The following is an 18,481-nucleotide window of genomic DNA, read 5'->3' as shown; positions in this document are numbered from 1 at the left end:
TATCCTTATTAGTTTTTAATACTAATAAACAACATTTATTATTTCTTCAACATGGCACAGGAAGGTAAAGATCTTGTACTCAAAGATGAGGAGAAGCAAGAATGAAGCAAGATTGAGGTAGATGACTGAGTCAGAGGGTTTTTCACGCTGTATAAATCTTGTTTGGTGTTCCTGGTCCAAGTCCTCCGATTGCTGAAGACATGGATGTTGTTTCAGATAGAAAGGTTTTGCAGTCTTTTGTGTAGCGGGATGAAAAGCTTCAAACTAGTCAGGGAGTTCATGCTGACCCCATGCCACCACCAAAAGCACCAACAATTGGCATGTCAGTGTCAGAACTCCCCCACAGTGGCAGTTTTTGCTTTAGTTGAAACCTGCGTGTGATGCTTTTACTCTGAATCCTGCCACACGTGGGTTATTACTTTGAAATGTATCATTTCATTTTGTCGTTTCAACGGGATGATGTACCCTGTGACATAAATCAAACGATTAGAGCGCAGGAACTAGTTTGAGGTGTTGATCTTCCCTCCAAATTCTCCATGTCTCGATCTAATGAAGCAAATGTTGGACCTGCTGACCAAACAAGTCCAATACATGGAAGCCCCAGCTGACAACTGACAGATTAAATGTTATACTGCCACCATCTTGGTACTAGATAGTAAATCTACAACTGTCTGATACACTATTTCTCAGGTGGTCAAAATGTTATGTCTGTTGGTGAATATATTTTAAGGAAATGGCGGATATATTCAAGTCCTTTGGTTTGAATTTTCCATTGTCGTTTCTTTTATGTCACAAACTCACATTTATCCTCTAAATGAACTACAAATCATGTTTTCTTTTGTCCAGCTGCAATAATTTGTCCAATAGGCCTTTCAGGCAGACCTCATTCAGGAGCTCATTCTCTCTTCAACAAATCTGCTTGGATTGTTATGACTCATGGTGAGACGACCCTCAGGCCAGAATATGAGTAATTTCCGCTGTTCAGCTCCAGGAGAGGCTATTATCTGCTACAATAATTTAAATAACCTGATGAAACAGATATGGATGGATAAAATCTAGAGTTACTTTAACTTTCTGAAGCTGTTGGTTCAAAACACTAAACACTTAGTGTAGTTTACTTAAGGTTCCCAGTTTATTATGGATCCCTATAATCGCTCTTGCTTTTATCTGGACCATTACTGAGAGATGTACCCATGGCTGCAGCAAACCCTGTGTCCCTTATGGTGGCTAAAGGATTTAGCTTAATCCAAGAGACTTGATGCAATCATTATAAAATTGCATCCTATTAGCCAAGGTGAGAAAAAAATGTCTACTGTGACATTAAAAAGAAGAATGAAAAAGAAAACTGAATCTCCACTAAGTCCTGTGAGCTAACACTGCAGCAACTGTTGACGCTTACGAAGGTTGAAGTTTAATACCGTGTTGGACACAAATGTAAGATTATTTTTCCCATATTTTATACTTCTGCCCTGTGACATTTGTTTTGGAAGGTGATGATTGTATTTGTATAAATGCACGTGAATGGAAATGGCTGATTTCATTCTAAAGAGTCTAAGTTTTTAACCACAGTTTTAGACTGTAAATAAATATTCTTGATTCTTGATCTTTCTTGCAAGAAAAATAAAATTTACATCACCAAATTGTAGTTCTTAAAGTTTTTTTTTTCTTTTAGTTCTCCCAAAAATCAACAAGTTTCTTTCGTTCAAGTTAGATGTTGCAGTATTGCATTTAAACGGATCCACTCTGAAATAAGGACTTTAGAGAAACTTTCCATAAAGATAAAAAAAATAAAATAAAGACAGTAGAGTCGAAATCACTGCTACAGAAATGTTTACACATTTTAGGGGGCTTTGCAGCACTAAGTCCTCGCTAACTTTCTGTGTCGGCTCTCTGAGGAGGAGGCTGCGTCGCTGGTTCGGGGGACAGCTGCAGCCTCTGTAGTCCTCTCCACTCTCCTGTGTGCGGTGGCCCGGCGGACTCTCCGGCTCCGGCGGTGACGAGGCCCTGTGCTGCAGTCCACGTCCGCAGCGTGCGGCGGACGGACAGGGCCGCTGGTCCAATCAAATCGCTCGACATATTGAGGTTGCCAAATCAAAGCCAAAGAGGAGGCGCCGGCGACGTCGTCGTCGGAATGACGTCATGCACAAACAGCTGGTCGCTGGCAGATAATCAGAAAAAATGTAGACCAGCAGAGCGCCTGAGACCTGCAGCCGGGCTGGAGCCCCCCTCACAACGCGTTCGGCTTTTAACGATGTTGCAGCTGGAGGGTCGGGGCTCGGGATGTAGCCCTCCGAGGCTGCTCTTGCTTGTTTACACCTTTTTCTGCGCTGTTGGAGGTGAGTGGATGTGTGTGTGTATGCGTGTGTTTGTGTGCGCTGCTGCCCGCCGCTTTGATTCGCGGAGCTGTTCCTTTTGTTGGTGGTGCTGAAATCCTCCGAGCTGGAGCAGCAGGACAGGCGGCGGTGGGAGCACCGCATCCCGCTTCTGGTTTAGTCGCCTGAGCATCCACCCTTCGCTGCTGCCTTCACAGCTGCCAGCTGATGAAAATGATCATTTTAAATGACAAGAATGAGGAAAAGAAAGCTGCCAATTATGGTTCACTGATATAAACGCTACTGAAGAAATGTATCGGTTATGAAACTGACAGGGAGGAAAACACATCAGACTGGACGCTTATGTTATTAACTTTCGTTATGTGTTTAATTTGTTTATTATAAAGTGCAATGTACAGAAATATTACGTAAATATGACCATAACCGTAGTTACTTTTTGTTTCTAGTTTCATAATTACCCACAGACTTCAAACTTAAAAATATAATTTAACAATCTGAGAGTTTTCATGTTAGTATTTCTCTTTTTCTCCTAATGTAAGCAAAAAACTGCAATACTATAATGACTTCTAGTTATTTTTCTAAGTATACATGCTTTATTGGGCTTTGGAATGTCAGCCACCAACATGTCATAGCTAAACATTAAAATCTCTGTTCTGGATTCTGGGACAACAACAAAATGCAGGACAAACTGTACTTTTCTGCGCATCTGTCAGAGAATGTTGCAGACTTGTTGCTGTTTTGCTCCATCAGTTTATTGTAACTTTGCTGAAGACAGAAAGCTGAAATCAGCCTTTTTATTCTTATCTTCCCAGGTTTATGAGTAATAAACCTGGGAATAAATAAGGGAGAATCATTTGTGTTTGCAGTGGATCTGTGTGAATGTTGTCAGTCAGAGCAGAAGGTCTAGAAATGATTCCGACTGTGAGTTATCTTCAAGCAGATTGCACTTGGTGGGTGTGAGCAGTAGGGTGAAGTCCTCGTTGTTGTGGGCACTCGTATCCAGCATCTTATCCTCCCAGAAACCTGCTCACACACACATGAAAATCTATAAAAGAGCACTTTTTCTTAAATCCTGCTGTTAAAAATTAAAGTTTGCAGACAGCCGTGTGAGGTGTTCATGCATAAATCTTATGTTGAGATGACAAAAAGCAGGATTATGTCTGTATTAAGCCTCTCTTCCAGAGTAGAAATCTGTGGTAGGGAGGTGCTCCTTGAAGAGATTACCAAAATTCAGAAGCATGCTGCAAGAAAGCCTGTAAGCGCTCGGATGCTTTTATCTTCTGATGAGATGTCTTCATTAAGCTGGCAAACAAAACAAGCATATGGAGATGTTTTTGGCATGTTTACAACTCAGCGTTAAATGGATCCTCGGTGTCACTGAGGCTTCCACTGTTTGCTTGGATGTAAAATTTCAAATCTTTGTCAAATGAAATGCATTCAAAATACAAAAACATATATCAGCTTACTGTTGTAAAACAGATTTTAATGTGGATATGTTTTCACTTTGCCATGTTTTGATAGCTATCGGTAAACATAAGGTTGCAGCTTCCTGCAAACGCAATGTCTCATATTTTTGAGTATTTACAGAGTATAATTCCCTTGTGATAACTTCTTATTGGCAGATTGTAAAAATGCTGGCAATTAGACATATAGGCACACATCCAAGCTGCAGAAATTAATTTGACTGCGGCATACAAAATAACGTCTGCAGCTCACATAAGGAGATGAAATTTTGCAATTAATTTTGCATGCTACCCAAAACCATCAATTAAAAAGGGAAAGCAGTCTGAAAAGTAAGCAAAATTGTATAATGTAAGATGGATTCTAATTACTACAAGCAGTAATTTATAGGGCCTTGAAAAATGTTGTTTCTGTTTGGTACATTTTTATCACTTTACAGCCATGAATTTTCATGCAATGTGTTGGGAGTTTTATGCGATAAGTTCAAAGTGGTGCGTGATGGTGCAGTAAAAAATGATTGTACGTGGTTCTCCAACCTTTATCGTAAATAAAATCTGAAAAGTGTGGCATGCATTTGTGTTCAGCTCCCCTTAATCAATTGTTTGTGGAACCACCTTTCAGTATTATTGCAGCTGGAAGTGTTTTGGATTATGTCTGAGCTTTGTAAATACGTTTTTACTTGTGTTATTGCAGAATGCCTCAAACTCAGGCAGATTGAATGCACTTTGTCAGTGAACATCCTGAGCTATGAAGATGTCCAGCTCCTCCAGAATTACCATCAGGCTTTTAGCTGCTTTTCTGATTTATCCGCTCTTCATCCAGCCTGAACATTTAACTGGACAATCCTGTTATACTTATCACAATAAAGTACAGTGAATTTACAGTTTGTAATAGATGGGAGACTTGCTTTGCTTGCACTGTTGCAATTTAAAGATTTTTTTGTTGTGTAATCGTCATCAATTGGAAGATTGGTGACTTTTTCCTCTAAAACATATTTCTATCAAATTAATGATAGAATTTTGTGTAATTTTGGATGTTCTCTGTATTTTTTTTTAATAGGGTGGGAAGAAAATACAGAAAATATGCTGAAAATCCAAAAGTGTTAATATTAAACTCATCCTTTTGCACTTTTGTCTTTGACTTCAGGCATTTTTTCTATGAAAGCAAAAAGGAATTTCACTGCAAAGAAGCTGAAACATAATGCAGAAAGTCCAGAAAAGACTCACACAAGAGAGAAGTAGACATTTTGGAGTTTTGTATGGGATTAGGCTTTAGCTTTGAGACCATGTCTGCTCTACCGCTCTGTTTTCACTTCTTTTTTCTGTATTTTTGCATTCAAGGTTGCCTTCAGTTACTGTAGGTGAGAATCAGTGAACGCATTGAGAATCGGATGTAGAGCGAGGGGGTGGGAAGAGCAGAGAAAGGCCATTTTTATCTTTTATTTTTAAAAATACAAACATTAGACAACATAACACATTCAAGGGAACCTTTTTTCTTTATGCATCAACACATCAGCTCCAGCATACAGGGTCACTTTTCTTTGCTATTTTCTAATAATAAAGGGGGGCAAATGAACACTTGTAAAAACATGCAGCCACAAATGGATACATTACTACAATGAGCTTGCTTAGTGTTTTGTCTCGTCTATTAAACAAATTGGGTTTCCTTTCTAATTCCTTCCTCAAAAGATTTGTGTCAAATCTAATTTTTCTATGATTTGCAAGCAATTTGCAATTCTCAAAAGTGGAGCCGTGTCACCACAGCTACAGCAAGGACAGGATGTAAGAGGAGTCTTGTGCAAACACAAAGAGAAAAGGTGTTATAAATGGAAAACATTCACCGCAGATGAAAAATCAAGATGCCTCCTTGTCGTTCCCATGGAAATCTGCTACCTGTGCTGCTGTTTATGTTTATGATAACACTTATGCTTTATGTACTGGTGTGGCAATTAACTGACTTGCATGTAGTTACCTGCAGTTTTTGCCCACCTGCAGGGTGTGCTTGGTGTCAGCCCAGCTCATGTCGGTAACGTGGCAGATTACACCTGCCAGATGTTGTTCTTTTTATGTGCAGAAACGTTTGTGGATGTAATCCTGGATTTTCCCTTGTGCAGGATGCTAGTTAAGCATATTTATCTGTAGCTTTAAGGGCCACTCAAAGCCTATGATCACAAATTTGGCTGATTTAAGCTTTTGAACGTCATTTTTAGCTTCAGTGAGGAGCTTTCTGTTGTGGACTTACGTGGTAGAACATAGAATATCAACAAAAGTGCATTTAAATTAATGTTGAGCCTCAAGGAAAAAACAGAATGAGCTGTCAATAAATTTTCTTTAAATATCTGCTGTCGCCTATAAATCAGGTCAAATTACTTCACTACAAATGCCACAAGATCAGTTAAGTCTTTTTCAAAGGAAAGTAAAATCTTTAGATTACAACCTTGTGTAAAAGCAGAAAATGTAAAAAAAAGAGAGAAATTCAAGAAATCTCAGTAATTACCAGTTGTAGCTTACTTTATAATTACATTTACTGAAGTCAACTGAGATCAAAGGCATACTAACAAAAAATCTAAATTAAAAAAAATAGTAGATATTGTCATTATGGTTTCATAATAATAATGTTAAAACTAGTTTCCAATGGCTCCTGGAATTATAGCCAGCATGGTTTCCAAGAATTTACCTTGTCTGAGTGAAAATAAAAGAGAAAGGAGAAGTTTCCTAATTGGGTCATTCTCTTCATCTGCTACAGCTTTCTCTGCATTCCTGACAGCCTCTCCTGCGTGGAGGGTGTTAGAGGCAGAGCTGCATCACAGCAGAGAGGGAGGCACCTGATCACAATATGAGTGTTCAAGCTATGTCTTCTTTTTATGAAAAGGAATTTTCTTGTTTGAAGTGAGAAAACTAAACAAACAAACAAAAATAAATAAATATTACCTCTCCATAAATATATCTTTTGCACAATATGGCATAACATATAAAATATTAGCCCTTTTTGTCTTTCAGCACTTTATAGAGTAACACAGTGGGAGCATAATAAGCTGATATCAGGTGGCTAATTAGTCAGGTTATCTGCACAGGTGGAGCCTGCAGTCAGCTACTTAGCTCTTGTTGCTTTCCAGTTGTAGTTTAGAAACACTGTGTCCTCATTATTGTGCTGCTTGAGAGAACGTACTGTAAAATTCCTGGCTACATTTAGATTCAACCAAAAAAGTTTTTTACTCTAGAAAGTTTCAACAATGCCACCTGTGTTTAAATGTGCCAAGGATGAGGAAATGAGAGGGATCAGAAAACAAGAAACATTTTCCTGTGCAAATATATGAACGTTTTTCCCGTCTGCACAAGGGGTAGAGAAGAAAAAAACAGCTGAGTTTTGTCCTGTGCCTCCATCTGTCACTTCCGTTCACCCTGCCTGCAAACTTGATATGAGTTAACATTTAGATGGATCTCTGCAGTTTCCACATTTGTGTTGTTTGTCTGTTTAACTTGGAATCACATCGTCAGATTTACTGGAGAAGGGCCGTGCAGTTGAAGGTCTTGCATGCACACAAGCCTGGGTTTGTAGTAAAAACTTAGGCTCACAACAAGTACAACCAGTTAATGTGGAGTGCCATTATTAGATTAGTTTGCTAATTAGATGCTACAGGCAGATTGTCTTTAAATATTTGCAGCAATAATTATGGTATTACCATTAAAGCAATGATTTTAAAAATGTTGGTTTTGTTTTGGTCTTGACTGACAGGGTGTATGGCAACTATTAGTTCTCGCTATACAAATGTCTATGGACAAAATTTGTCTTTTTATTAAGTGAGGGTAAAGTCTAGTTGCCTTCTTTCAGCCAGCTGACCATCAGTACGGAGTACAAGTTGTGGCAATGACAGTGTTTTGTGCTTCAGGTAGTCAGAGAGAAGTCTAGTCACTTTCGCACTTTCTCTGGTATCTCATTAAAAAGACTTTCAACTGTAGGAATAAGATGATGATACATTTAGGAATTTTGAAACTCTTTTGTTGCTTCTTTTAACTCATTAATTTTTCACAAATTTTTCATTCTTTAACTGGAAACTGTCAGGGGTGCCACAAAAAGAAATGTAATAAAATTAACAAAACTCAGGGAGTGAAGCGATCATTGTAAAAATACATTTTGCTCCTTTACTATCTTCCTGGCTGGTCATGGTGACTTGATGAATTTGTGTCCTTGTCCAGTCTTCCTTATCTCAGTTTCAGTTGTTGAAAATGTTGGGCTTTATTCCAGGACTTATGAACATCTGCCTTTCCTAAATGGCATGTCTGTCTTTCCTTTCACCAGTCTGGAGATAAAATAAACTCATAAAGTCATTGATTAGTATTTGAAATTTTAACAATAAAAATGTTTATCTTGGAGGAATTTCTAGTTGTGGTAATGATCACACCAGCAATGGTTTTTGGAAACGGTTATCCTAAACTTGGGATGTTTTCTTCTCTACTCAGAAAATGTTATGGTTGGATTTTTCACAATTTTTCAGAGTTTCTTTCTTTTTATTAAATATTTATGTGGTGCCCAGATCCTAAGTTCAAACCTCCAATCTCTGGTTTGTAAGTCAGAAAAGTTCTTTTGCTCAGTATCTAATGTTAAACCACTCACGGTTTGTTGTTGGATAAAATGCTAGAATAAGGTTCTTGCATCTTTGTTTTATGAACAAGAAATGAATACACCATTAGTCTTACAGCATGTGCAGAAAATTATGCCGGTGTCAGTGTTGCTTTGTGGTGTCAGAATTTTTGATATTGAGAAATTAAAGGTAAAAATCCAGTTAATAGAACAACAAGCAGAAACAATGTGGTATACATACAAATTAACTGGACAGATTTTCAAAGACAGATCAAGTGCTTTACTCATGTTTTTGTTTTTGCTCTCCCTAGATTGCCTTTTTGTGACTGATTACTTCACCCGTACGCCTCGTAAGCTAAATGCTTTCAACTCCTTCGCCAGTGTGGAGCTGTTCCACTTCAATGTGCCTGAAGACACAATGATGGCCGTCTGGAACCTCATCACCTTCAAGGAGCAAGGGGGCACGTTTGGAGACAGCTGCCCAAACCGCAATGTGACAGTGTAAGACAATGACTTCAGAGTCATGTCCTTTTGAAGGGAATAAGTGGACAATCATAAGACTTTTACCTGTGTAGGGCAGGCTGGTTATCTGAGCAAGGTCAACTGTTACCAGCAGCTCAGAATCATAAAGGAGCTGCTGTAAAAGCATTAGCATTAACTTTTAATATTGCATATCTGTTTCTATCGTAGTCTATGGTGAGGGCTGCAAAATTTCTTGTGATCTTTTAATAAAAAGGATAGACAGTGATGCTCAATTTGAATTATTCATATTTTATAGAGGCCATCTGTGCTCACACAGCTGAAGTGCCTCCAGAGACATTAAAAAGTATTTGCCCCCTACAGATGAGACAAATTCCATTGGTCAAAAGCTATTCAGACCCACCTAGCATACATGGAAATATAATTGCCCCCTTTGTTAATTCATGAAATGCCTGATTTAACCTTGCTGTTTCAGCTTAGTTAAGATTCCACAAGCCCTGATTGATTACTTTTTCACATACAGCCATATTACTTTGGCTGAATGAATGGAATTATTTGAAAACTGTATTTTGTAATTCCTCAGGATATCTCTGGCTGATATAAAACCGTTTTGTGTGAGAACAAACTTGTAAGGGGACAAATACTTTTCACCACACTGCATATCAATTTCCCATAAGGCTGCTCCCTTTTTTATTCATCCAAGTGATGCTTAGTTTGAATTGTGGCTTTGCTATTAATAGGTATTTCAGGTCAGGAGCTCCTCCGGTGATCAACCCCCTTTACACCCGCTTCCCTCGGGATACGGTCGTCCCAGGGTCCTTCGCCGTGACCCTGACCTGGACTCTTCCAAACCGAACAACCGGAGCGTTCAATGTGACTAGTCCTCTCCCAGGAGACTGGTTCTTAGCCGCACATTTACCCAAGGATGAGGGCAAGATCTCAGTCAAGGTGAGCCCGGGCATTTATCAAAGCTAACTGACTTCCCAGAGCTCCACTGACAAACACATGCTGTGAATAAATCTGCCTTGATATTGACCCGGCAGGCCAATATTGCAGCCGCTGCAGCCTTGCAGTTAACATGGCGGAATTGTGGAAATCTCCCATCAAGCGTTTGCTTTTAAAGGCAGCAAATTAGATGCTTGAGTCACTCTTATGCTGCTCATTACTCGTCAGTGGTGACTGGTAACATAATTTTAATGAGATCAACTACCATTTTTTTTAATGCATGCTTAACTCCCTTTTATAGATGAAAAAAGAAAAAAAAATGTCAGTAGTTCCAAGGATTCGTTTTCCAGCTTGTGGTGCAGAGTCAAAAGAAGCAGAACTGTATCAGAGAGTTTTACTTTATCTCATCCTGTTCTCCTATTTGGCTGCATAAACACCTGCTGATTTCCATTTCGTGTGATTTATTTGTGGCCAGCACGGTGCTCTGTTGTGCTTGCTCTGTGGTTTTCACTGGCTGGCAAAAGTGCACCTAGTACACAACAATCAAACATATCATCAGAAGTCTCCATCACATCAAATGCCCAAAAAGAATTGGTTTTCTTTTTGGGCCATTGGGGATGCAAGCCACCGTGGCTTAAAATGGGAAAAGCTTCTACTTTTACACCCTATATACAGAAATACAAATATTCTGCTTTATGAAGCAATTGTAAAGGAAAAACAGTTGATTTCAACTTGAAAAGGATGAAAAGAAAGAACAGGGAGGATCCAGCCTGCATTCTAGGGAACAAATAAGCAGCTTTTAGCTGTTGGTTCTTTGACTTACAAAAATTTCTGCTACATGCAATAGGTGGAGTTCAGACGACTGCTTGTGAACTCTACCTCAGAAGCAGTCGTCTGCTTCAAGCACAACTTTATTTGTGGTGCAAATAAAGTTGCTTTATTTTAAATAAAGCAACTTATTTGTCCAAATATTTTAAAGATCAAATATGTGTGTTGGAAAAGTCAATAGAAAATGCTATTGATGGATATGTGTTGACCTTCGTATGATAGAAATCACCTTCTACTAATAACTACCACCTTACTGCTGTTAGAAGAATCTATACATACTTTAATGAAACTATAGGTGCTGAACATTAAACGGTTTCATAAAACATTCAAACATAATCCCCCATTTTTATTTATTTTTACTTTCAGATATTTATTGTACCAACTCTGTTAAAGCATCAAATTCTAGTAAACTATCTTGAACTGTGAAAGAATTTTCAACTCTACGTAAAATATCAGACTAAAACTCTTGAAGCACAGTTTTATATATGCCATGAAATAAGTAGTATTGGGAATTGTTATGTATTAGCCCGTTGGCTGAGTCTGCTCAAGCCCTGCTCTTGTGGTAGCTGAATGATGGCAGCTTATGTCATCGGGCATTTTTCCACTTTCTAATTTAGTAGAAATAAATCAGTCACTCTAATATAAATATTAGATTTTTGTTGGTTCTGTCTCAGGAAATCCGTTGCACACATTTGTTGTTCCAGTTCATCTTCATGGATTTATTCCCATTTCAGCCCAGTGTGTTGGGCTGACTGAATTAGGAAAGTTGTGGTTTAAAACATCACTGATTAAATACCTTCATATGTAAATCAAAGACTCAAGAGATTGCGTAAGTCAGTCTTAGCTGACTGCTGCAAGATGTAAAACAACAACAACAAAAAAATAGGAGCGGTCAAAAGGGCAAAATTTAATTCGAAGGTCACAGCAAGTGATCTATAATGACAGAACAAGATCTTACACTCCAATGACAGTAAGTGCAGTGATGTAAATCACACAGAATGGCAGAAAGTCAAAATTCAACACTAGATCTTTTATTTTCAAAGTAAAATTGTTTATTATTAAAAGTTGCTTTTATGAAAAGGATTAATAAAATCAATCAATCATAATAGGTAAAACAAAACAGAAGAGCTACAACAATCACCACTTCCATGAGAGCTGGACCTCCGTTCACTAACCAATGCTCTTCTTCTGAATCTCGATCCCAGTTATATCTGCTCTATCGCCACCTGCTGGTGTGATTATGTTACTTAGGACTGAAACCTTCTTGTAGACTTTCACAAATTGAGGAAAACGAATAGCATAGCCTCAGGCTTTTCATAAAACCTCCAACTGGAATCCAACATGTGGTGCCCGTGTTCCAGTAGATGAACAATTCTGTGAGAACCTAAAACATTAATGGCCCATTAATAAATTGTGCACAGGAAGATCTTCTTATAAAAATTTTATTGGTGGAATAATGTGCAAAATCTGTTCACACCAGCTACTGGAAGAATCTTCTTTAAAGAGCTGCTGACAGATAGGATTGTATTTAAGTCATCCCGCACTGAAGTCAGTGCTGTCAGGTAAGCAACAAAAGTACATTACAAACAAAGGAATCAGAAACGAGCCCTGAGTTTAACATACATCTTTTTAAGGTTGCATTCATTGCAGCACTGTTGCATGAGATTGCTCAGGTAACGCTGAATTTAAACTGACTGTATACCCCAGAATTGACCCTGAAAAACGCACAGCCTCTGTGGGCATGTCTGAATAAAGGCATTAAAATAACACAGTTAGGCAGGATTTCTTCAGGGAATCTTGGTTCTTCTTGGCTCTAATGGAGTTTGAAAGAACAAAAGAAAACCCCAGAAATTCTGCCTAAAGTAAACTACTGATTTTCTATGTTCGAGATGGTCAAACTTAAGACTATTGCCACCCAATACAAAGTAAAGCAACCAGATTTGAAAAATCCATTTTGAAAGAGTCTTAATTAAAACCCAGCTTGCTCTAGAAGACGTTTGCTGCTGGTCGGGAGGACAGGCTGTAATAAATCAAGAGGTCACCCTTGCAGCTCCTAGAGTAATGACACACCACGGTAATTGTTGCTTATGCACAAGGGGGTTAGTGATCGTATGATAGGGATGTAAGACCTCATTTTGCATTCACACCTGTCCTTTCACATTCAGGTTCTATTCTTTTCCAAACACATTTTCAAGTGGACCGTGTGTGGAAGCAACACATGGACTCCTGGCTTTTAAGTCATTCTTGGTGCTTGCCTCATCTCTGAAGCATTAATGGTTCAGAGCAACACAAATGAAATGGTGGGTGTGCATGCTACGCTGTGTAGCGGAGAGGAGGAGGACAGAGTCATATTAATCCAGGAGGCTGACAAGCTTAATGCACACAGTCCATTAGAGAATTTTTGGCCTCTGAATGATACCTAATCTTCTCTTTACCAGGTTTAGAAGAATATTAATGAGAAAACCGATGAAACACCGACTGAAACTGCTGCTGTGATGCTGTTTCAGGGTTTGTCTGAGGAATGCCAGTACCTGTTCCAACCACAGCTCATCGTCCAGAAGTTGATTGGGATTTCGGTGCTTTATCCTGGATACTTCATTGACCAGATGATCCCAATCCATAACAGATCAGCACTTTACAAGTGAGTGTTTTCTTTTTGTCGGATCTTAAAAAGCAAGTGTGAGGATGGATTGTGTTTATTTGCTTTGAATTTATTTGCTTTTGAATTCTGCTAAAACCATGTTCTTGTTTTTATCGATTTGCTGACATAATTTAATGGCACTTTGTAACTGAAAACCATTTTGAGTCACTGGATCAGGTCATAAAATTAATCGGTTCTTGCTAGATTATCCTTATGCATTGCTAATAGAGTGAGTGAGTCACTGCTTATAATTAGTAATATGCATCATTCACTGCAACCCTCCTGTTAAATAGTGGATGTCCCTGTAGAAAATACAACTTCTCTGAAGCAACAGAAGAACAGTCTAAAGTAAGAACCTTTTGCATAAGGAGACACATGTCTGCACAGCTTATCTGAAACAAAGAATTTAACAGTGCTGCTTATATTTTATAAAGAAGGTTCATAAATAATGTTTTTAAAGCCTTGACAAAACTTGCATGAAATTGGAATTTATAAGCAACAAATTGAGCAAATAATATAAAATTAACTCCTTTTTTTACAATTAAATTATTTTGAAGATGACTTCCATCAAAATTAAAATCTAAACTTGATTTCAGCACAATCTAGATCCTTGAACATCCAGTGGTAGCATAAATGAATTCATTTTTTCAGGCATGTTGTTTCAACACAAATCACTCATCCAGCTTTTTTTTTTTTTTTTTTTTTTTTAGAGTACCAGTTTTGCAAAACTTAGAATCTGTTCCAGGATTAATTCTGATTAAACTGATTTTATTCATAACTGTCACTATATAAATTTCCCGGCAACACTGAAATGCCTTTTGTGTTTGTCTTACATATCCTAATGTGTACAATATTCTGTTCATACGGAGGATGTGGTTATTTGTTTGTGTTTGTGCAGGGTTTTCATTCCCAATTATATATCAAAGGTGAAGGTTCAGCTGGTAAACTGCAGCACCAAAAACAAAAGCAGCGACACCTGTCCCGTGGTGCTGAAGATGAGAGCGCGGGCGCCGCCGGTGCACAACTCGAGTGCCCTCGACTGCAGGGAGTGGAACCCGTGTGAATTAGTCACCCTCGTACCTGCCTGGGAGCAATGGTACTACATCCTCATTGAGAGGTATCTGAGCAACTCAGATGTCTACTTTCGCATCGGTGTGCAAGTCACAGGTGAGACTGAATACATATGAATAAGCTGTGTTTTTTTTTTAACCTCATAGTTTAGCACCTCTGATTCTTTTAAGATGTTTGGTGGAGATTGTGATTAAGCTGTTTGAACAATTAAAAGGGATTTTTTTGACCATTTTCTTGGCTATATCAGTCAGTGTTTCCAGAAAATAAGGTTCATCACCTACACAACGGAGTAAAAAAGGAACATGTGAAAAAAGAACCAAGTGGAATTTCTAAAAATTGGAAACAGCAGAAAAACGCCTCCAAGAAAATAAGAAATCGGTACTAGTCTGAAAAAATCCTGATCTGCATGTCTCTAGGCTAATGTAGATTCAACCTGCTGTTCATTCCAGACCATGTCATGAGTATTTTTCAGCAGAAACACTCAGTTAAGTTTTTAATTAAACCGCTTCTTCCGGAAGATTATACATTTGTTTATGCCAAGTGAACATTTATGTTTTCCCAAAAGTATAAAAAAATGTTGCCATTAAAGTTTAATCCTAAAGTGTTTTCGTTGATCCCAGACATATAGAACAACATCTTCCTGCTGGCAGTCAGTATCAGAGCTGGTGCATAACTCTCCTGAGTGATAATCAGTAATACGCCGCTGTATCTGTAGATTAGTGCTCTGCGTATAACAAATTGATCATAAAGTGTTTCTCAAAGTGATACAAACTGATGCAAAGCACTCTTGACTAAGCATGAACTTGTGTCAAGTCAGTAGTGGGCTGCAGTGCATTTGTAGTCATGGCATGGACACAAATATACATGAAGCAATAATGTTAAATTATTCTACCATCAAAACAGCATATTTGTCAAGAAAGCTCTTCCTTAGTATAGCAGGGTTTTTTTTTTGTGGAGTTTCACAGTTTTAAAACACCTTAATTCCATAATAGAAAAATAAAATTTGATAATAAGAATAAAAGTAAAGACATAATTATTGGAGCTGTTCTTTTGTGGAAAAGCATGAATACTATGTTAGTGTAGTTAAATAAAAACTTGCTATCTCTTTAAAGACATTTGCAGATTACTATTTCATACCCCTTTTTTTGTTCATAAATTTAATCAAAACAGTTTGTGTCCATGTCCACTAAACAAAAACTGTAAGTGGAAAAATGTTGCCATTATTCCATCTCTAGATAGGGAATAAGCAAAACAAAAAAATCATCAAGTGTTAATTAGGTATGTTGTCTTTGAACTATTTTTAACGAAGACAAACCCTTACTGTTCAAGAAAAACTTGCTTTTATTCTTTATCATTGCACATTTAGCATCTCAGATTGCTGGTCATAATTTAAAAAAAAGCATAGTTTTGGTTTTACATTGAAATACTTCTCCTGCATGTTGCAATGAATCATGAGAAATGTAGTGAGGAGGTTGTTGGGAGGAACTGGTGGTGATAGGCATGTTTCACTTGGAAAACTGAGGAAAGATTCCTTCAGTTCAATAAAAGAAGCGTGTTCAAGAACAGTGCAGGATAGTTTAACAGGGACTGGGGAAAAGGATGAATAATCTACAGGCAACTGCTACATGCTGTTAAGGAGTTTAGGGTATTTTTATGCCTTTCCTACAAGGGATGGCTCACAAATCTGTGGGAAGTCCACTCCCATGTAGCAATTCTCCCCCTCTGTTCCACGCCGTGCCGTGCACTTTGTGACCATGGCAACACAGACACTAATTATTCACACGCTGTCTCTCCTCCTGCCTGGCAGCCAGATCTTACTTGACCTTTTGCAGATTTGAATTGAGGAACACCTCAGGTTCAGAAGGGAGACCATCTGGAGTTCTCACCTCCTAATGCTTTGCTTGATAATCTTAATTTTTGTTGCTACATGCGTCTGAGATGGAAATGTGCAACCTTATTTGAATTCGTTCCAGTTTAAAAGCAAAGTCGATGGCTAGACGGTGCATGAAAAAAGTAGGTTACAATTTATTATTTATCATTGTTGTGTAGAGCTTTTTCACTGCAGGTGTTTTACCCTGGGTGATCGGACAAAGAAGAGAGTTCATGCGTTATGCTATGAATTCAAGCAAGACAAAGACTTTTCTCTCAATTATTAATATCATGAAACATGTGGTTACAACCCTTCTTTGTATAGCCATCCTCACGTAAACCAACATAACTATTGGCTTTATTCTGCATATTGGTCTTCATCATTTTCTGGAGCACGCATTATTAGGTATTTTTAGATGAGCTTCAGCTGTTCTAACATGTCAGAATCCTTCACGCTTCCTCAGAGACAACGGTATGCAAACGAGGGTGAGCTAGAAAATCCTTTGACAAATGCTTTTCCCTGGAGGACTGCTGGTATTTGATGCTTCCCAGCCAGTTGTCATCAATGACCATTTTGCAGTGAGTTGCTTTGTGTTGAAAGAGAGAGCGTACTGTTAGCAATTACAGTGAATCTATGTCTCATTAAGAATCAGTCTGTGGCTCTGGAAGCCAGCTGAAGGCAGTCATTTGAAACGTCTTGTAGGATTTAGCTACTTCGAGCCATTTTTCAACTGTCTTCCTTTCCGTTTTTGTTTGACATTTTCATTTTATTTGTTATTTTTATTACACAAATGTAACTTTAACGCTAAGATTTTAAAGCCAATAAAAATGTCACTGAATGCTGAACTTATGCAGGAATGACTCTGAAAACGTTCACATTTTGTATAATACAACCAAATACTTCACTGTATTTCACTTTTCAGTTGCAATGGTTTTGGGCCATTCTCTACCAACTTCTGCACTGTTAGGGTTTTTTTTTTTTTCATCTAGCCAGAACACCTTTTTTTGCCTACATAGCTCAAGGCAAACATTAAAGGGGACTCATGTCCTTTATGCAATAAAAGATTTGGCCTTGCCTCTCTTCTGTGAAGGCTACATTTATTGAGTACAGTACCGTAAGTTTTAATATGGACACATTGTCCCAGCCTAGCTGTAGATCTCTGGAGCTCCTCTGGATTTACTGTAGATCTTTTGGCTACTTCTAAGATTAGACGAAATTTGTTTGAAATGTGACAAAAATAAAAAAAAAGTTGTTTTTTCGCAAAAGACAATAATTTAACCTCTTTGAAATGTTATCTTTCCCCGATCAGATTGCTCCAAACCCAGCTCATCGAAGGACCGAGCGCAGTCCAGCTCATCCATGAACATGCCTCAGTCTTTTGGAACAGCGATGGGCTTCTCCCTTTCAGACACGCTGCTGATGGCATCGCTGCCTGGCTTGGCTCAGAACGCTAGTCACCTGCACACCTCAGAGGACAGCATCATTTACCTCGCCCCCACTGCAGACACGAACAAATGCTGGCCCATCCGCCCCACCCTGCGTAATGAGCTGGATACCTTCTCTGTGCACTTCTACGTCTTCTTTGGTCCAAACATATCCATTCCACCTGACCGGGCCGCTGTGTTCGCCATCAACCTGATGCCTGTTTTAGACAGCGGAGGGGTCCTCAATATGGAGCTCAAATTAAATCTGGTAAGTTCCAGAATAATATATTTTATATTATTCAATTTTCAAATTGATATGTTCCTATGTCACTTCTTGTCTGTAGAAACTAATCTAAGATTTTGGTTTACGCTGCATCACCGCCTGTTTTGTAATGCTGTGACAGACAAATTGACAAAGCACTACAATCTCCTCCATTTTGCAACTGATTTGCTTCTATTGTTTGCTTTATTTTTGTTAAATATTTGCAAAGCAGTTTACCCTAAATAGAGGAGCCTCCCACCCTCCAATTCCAGCAGATGGGTGCGATTGGCACTTGTTTTTATTTGATCACAGTTCTCTCTCACAATTCGCTTAGAGATACAGAAAAATGTTTCACTTTTTCACGTCATAATTGCCAGTAGTAAGGTACGCCCCTGGGTACCTTGCTATTTTGTTTTTATTTCTTCATGACTGTGAGTGAAATGTTTAAACCGAACGGATGGATAAATGGAAAAGTAATCTTTTTTTTTTTTAAAGAGGGATACTGTAAATGCCATCTGATCATTTTAATTTAGGGGAAATATGTAGCAATCAACGACAACCTTTACATAAAAAAAGCTTTTTTGT

General features: G+C 38.4%; 1 protein-coding gene across 1 annotated transcript in view; it reads left to right on the top strand.

Moving 5' to 3' along the window:
- Window positions 1-2,116: 2,116 nt before the first annotated feature.
- Window positions 2,117-18,481, top strand: part of tmem8b (transmembrane protein 8B) — a 51,110-nt gene continuing 34,745 nt past the window's right edge. The window contains exons 1-6 of the mRNA XM_007557884.2: window positions 2,117-2,336; window positions 8,687-8,876; window positions 9,596-9,803; window positions 13,136-13,269; window positions 14,168-14,436; window positions 17,520-17,902. Of these exons, the coding sequence (XP_007557946.2) occupies window positions 2,132-2,336; window positions 8,687-8,876; window positions 9,596-9,803; window positions 13,136-13,269; window positions 14,168-14,436; window positions 17,520-17,902 (1,389 nt within the window). The 5' untranslated portion in view covers window positions 2,117-2,131. The remainder of the gene's footprint in view (window positions 2,337-8,686; window positions 8,877-9,595; window positions 9,804-13,135; window positions 13,270-14,167; window positions 14,437-17,519; window positions 17,903-18,481) is intronic.

Source organism: Poecilia formosa, unplaced genomic scaffold (genome assembly GCF_000485575.1).
Source record: "Poecilia formosa unplaced genomic scaffold, Poecilia_formosa-5.1.2 Scaffold92, whole genome shotgun sequence".
Taxonomy (NCBI): Eukaryota; Metazoa; Chordata; class Actinopteri; order Cyprinodontiformes; family Poeciliidae; genus Poecilia; species Poecilia formosa.
Note: the sequence above shows the minus strand (reverse complement) of the source record. Positions and strands in the feature narration are given on the sequence as shown.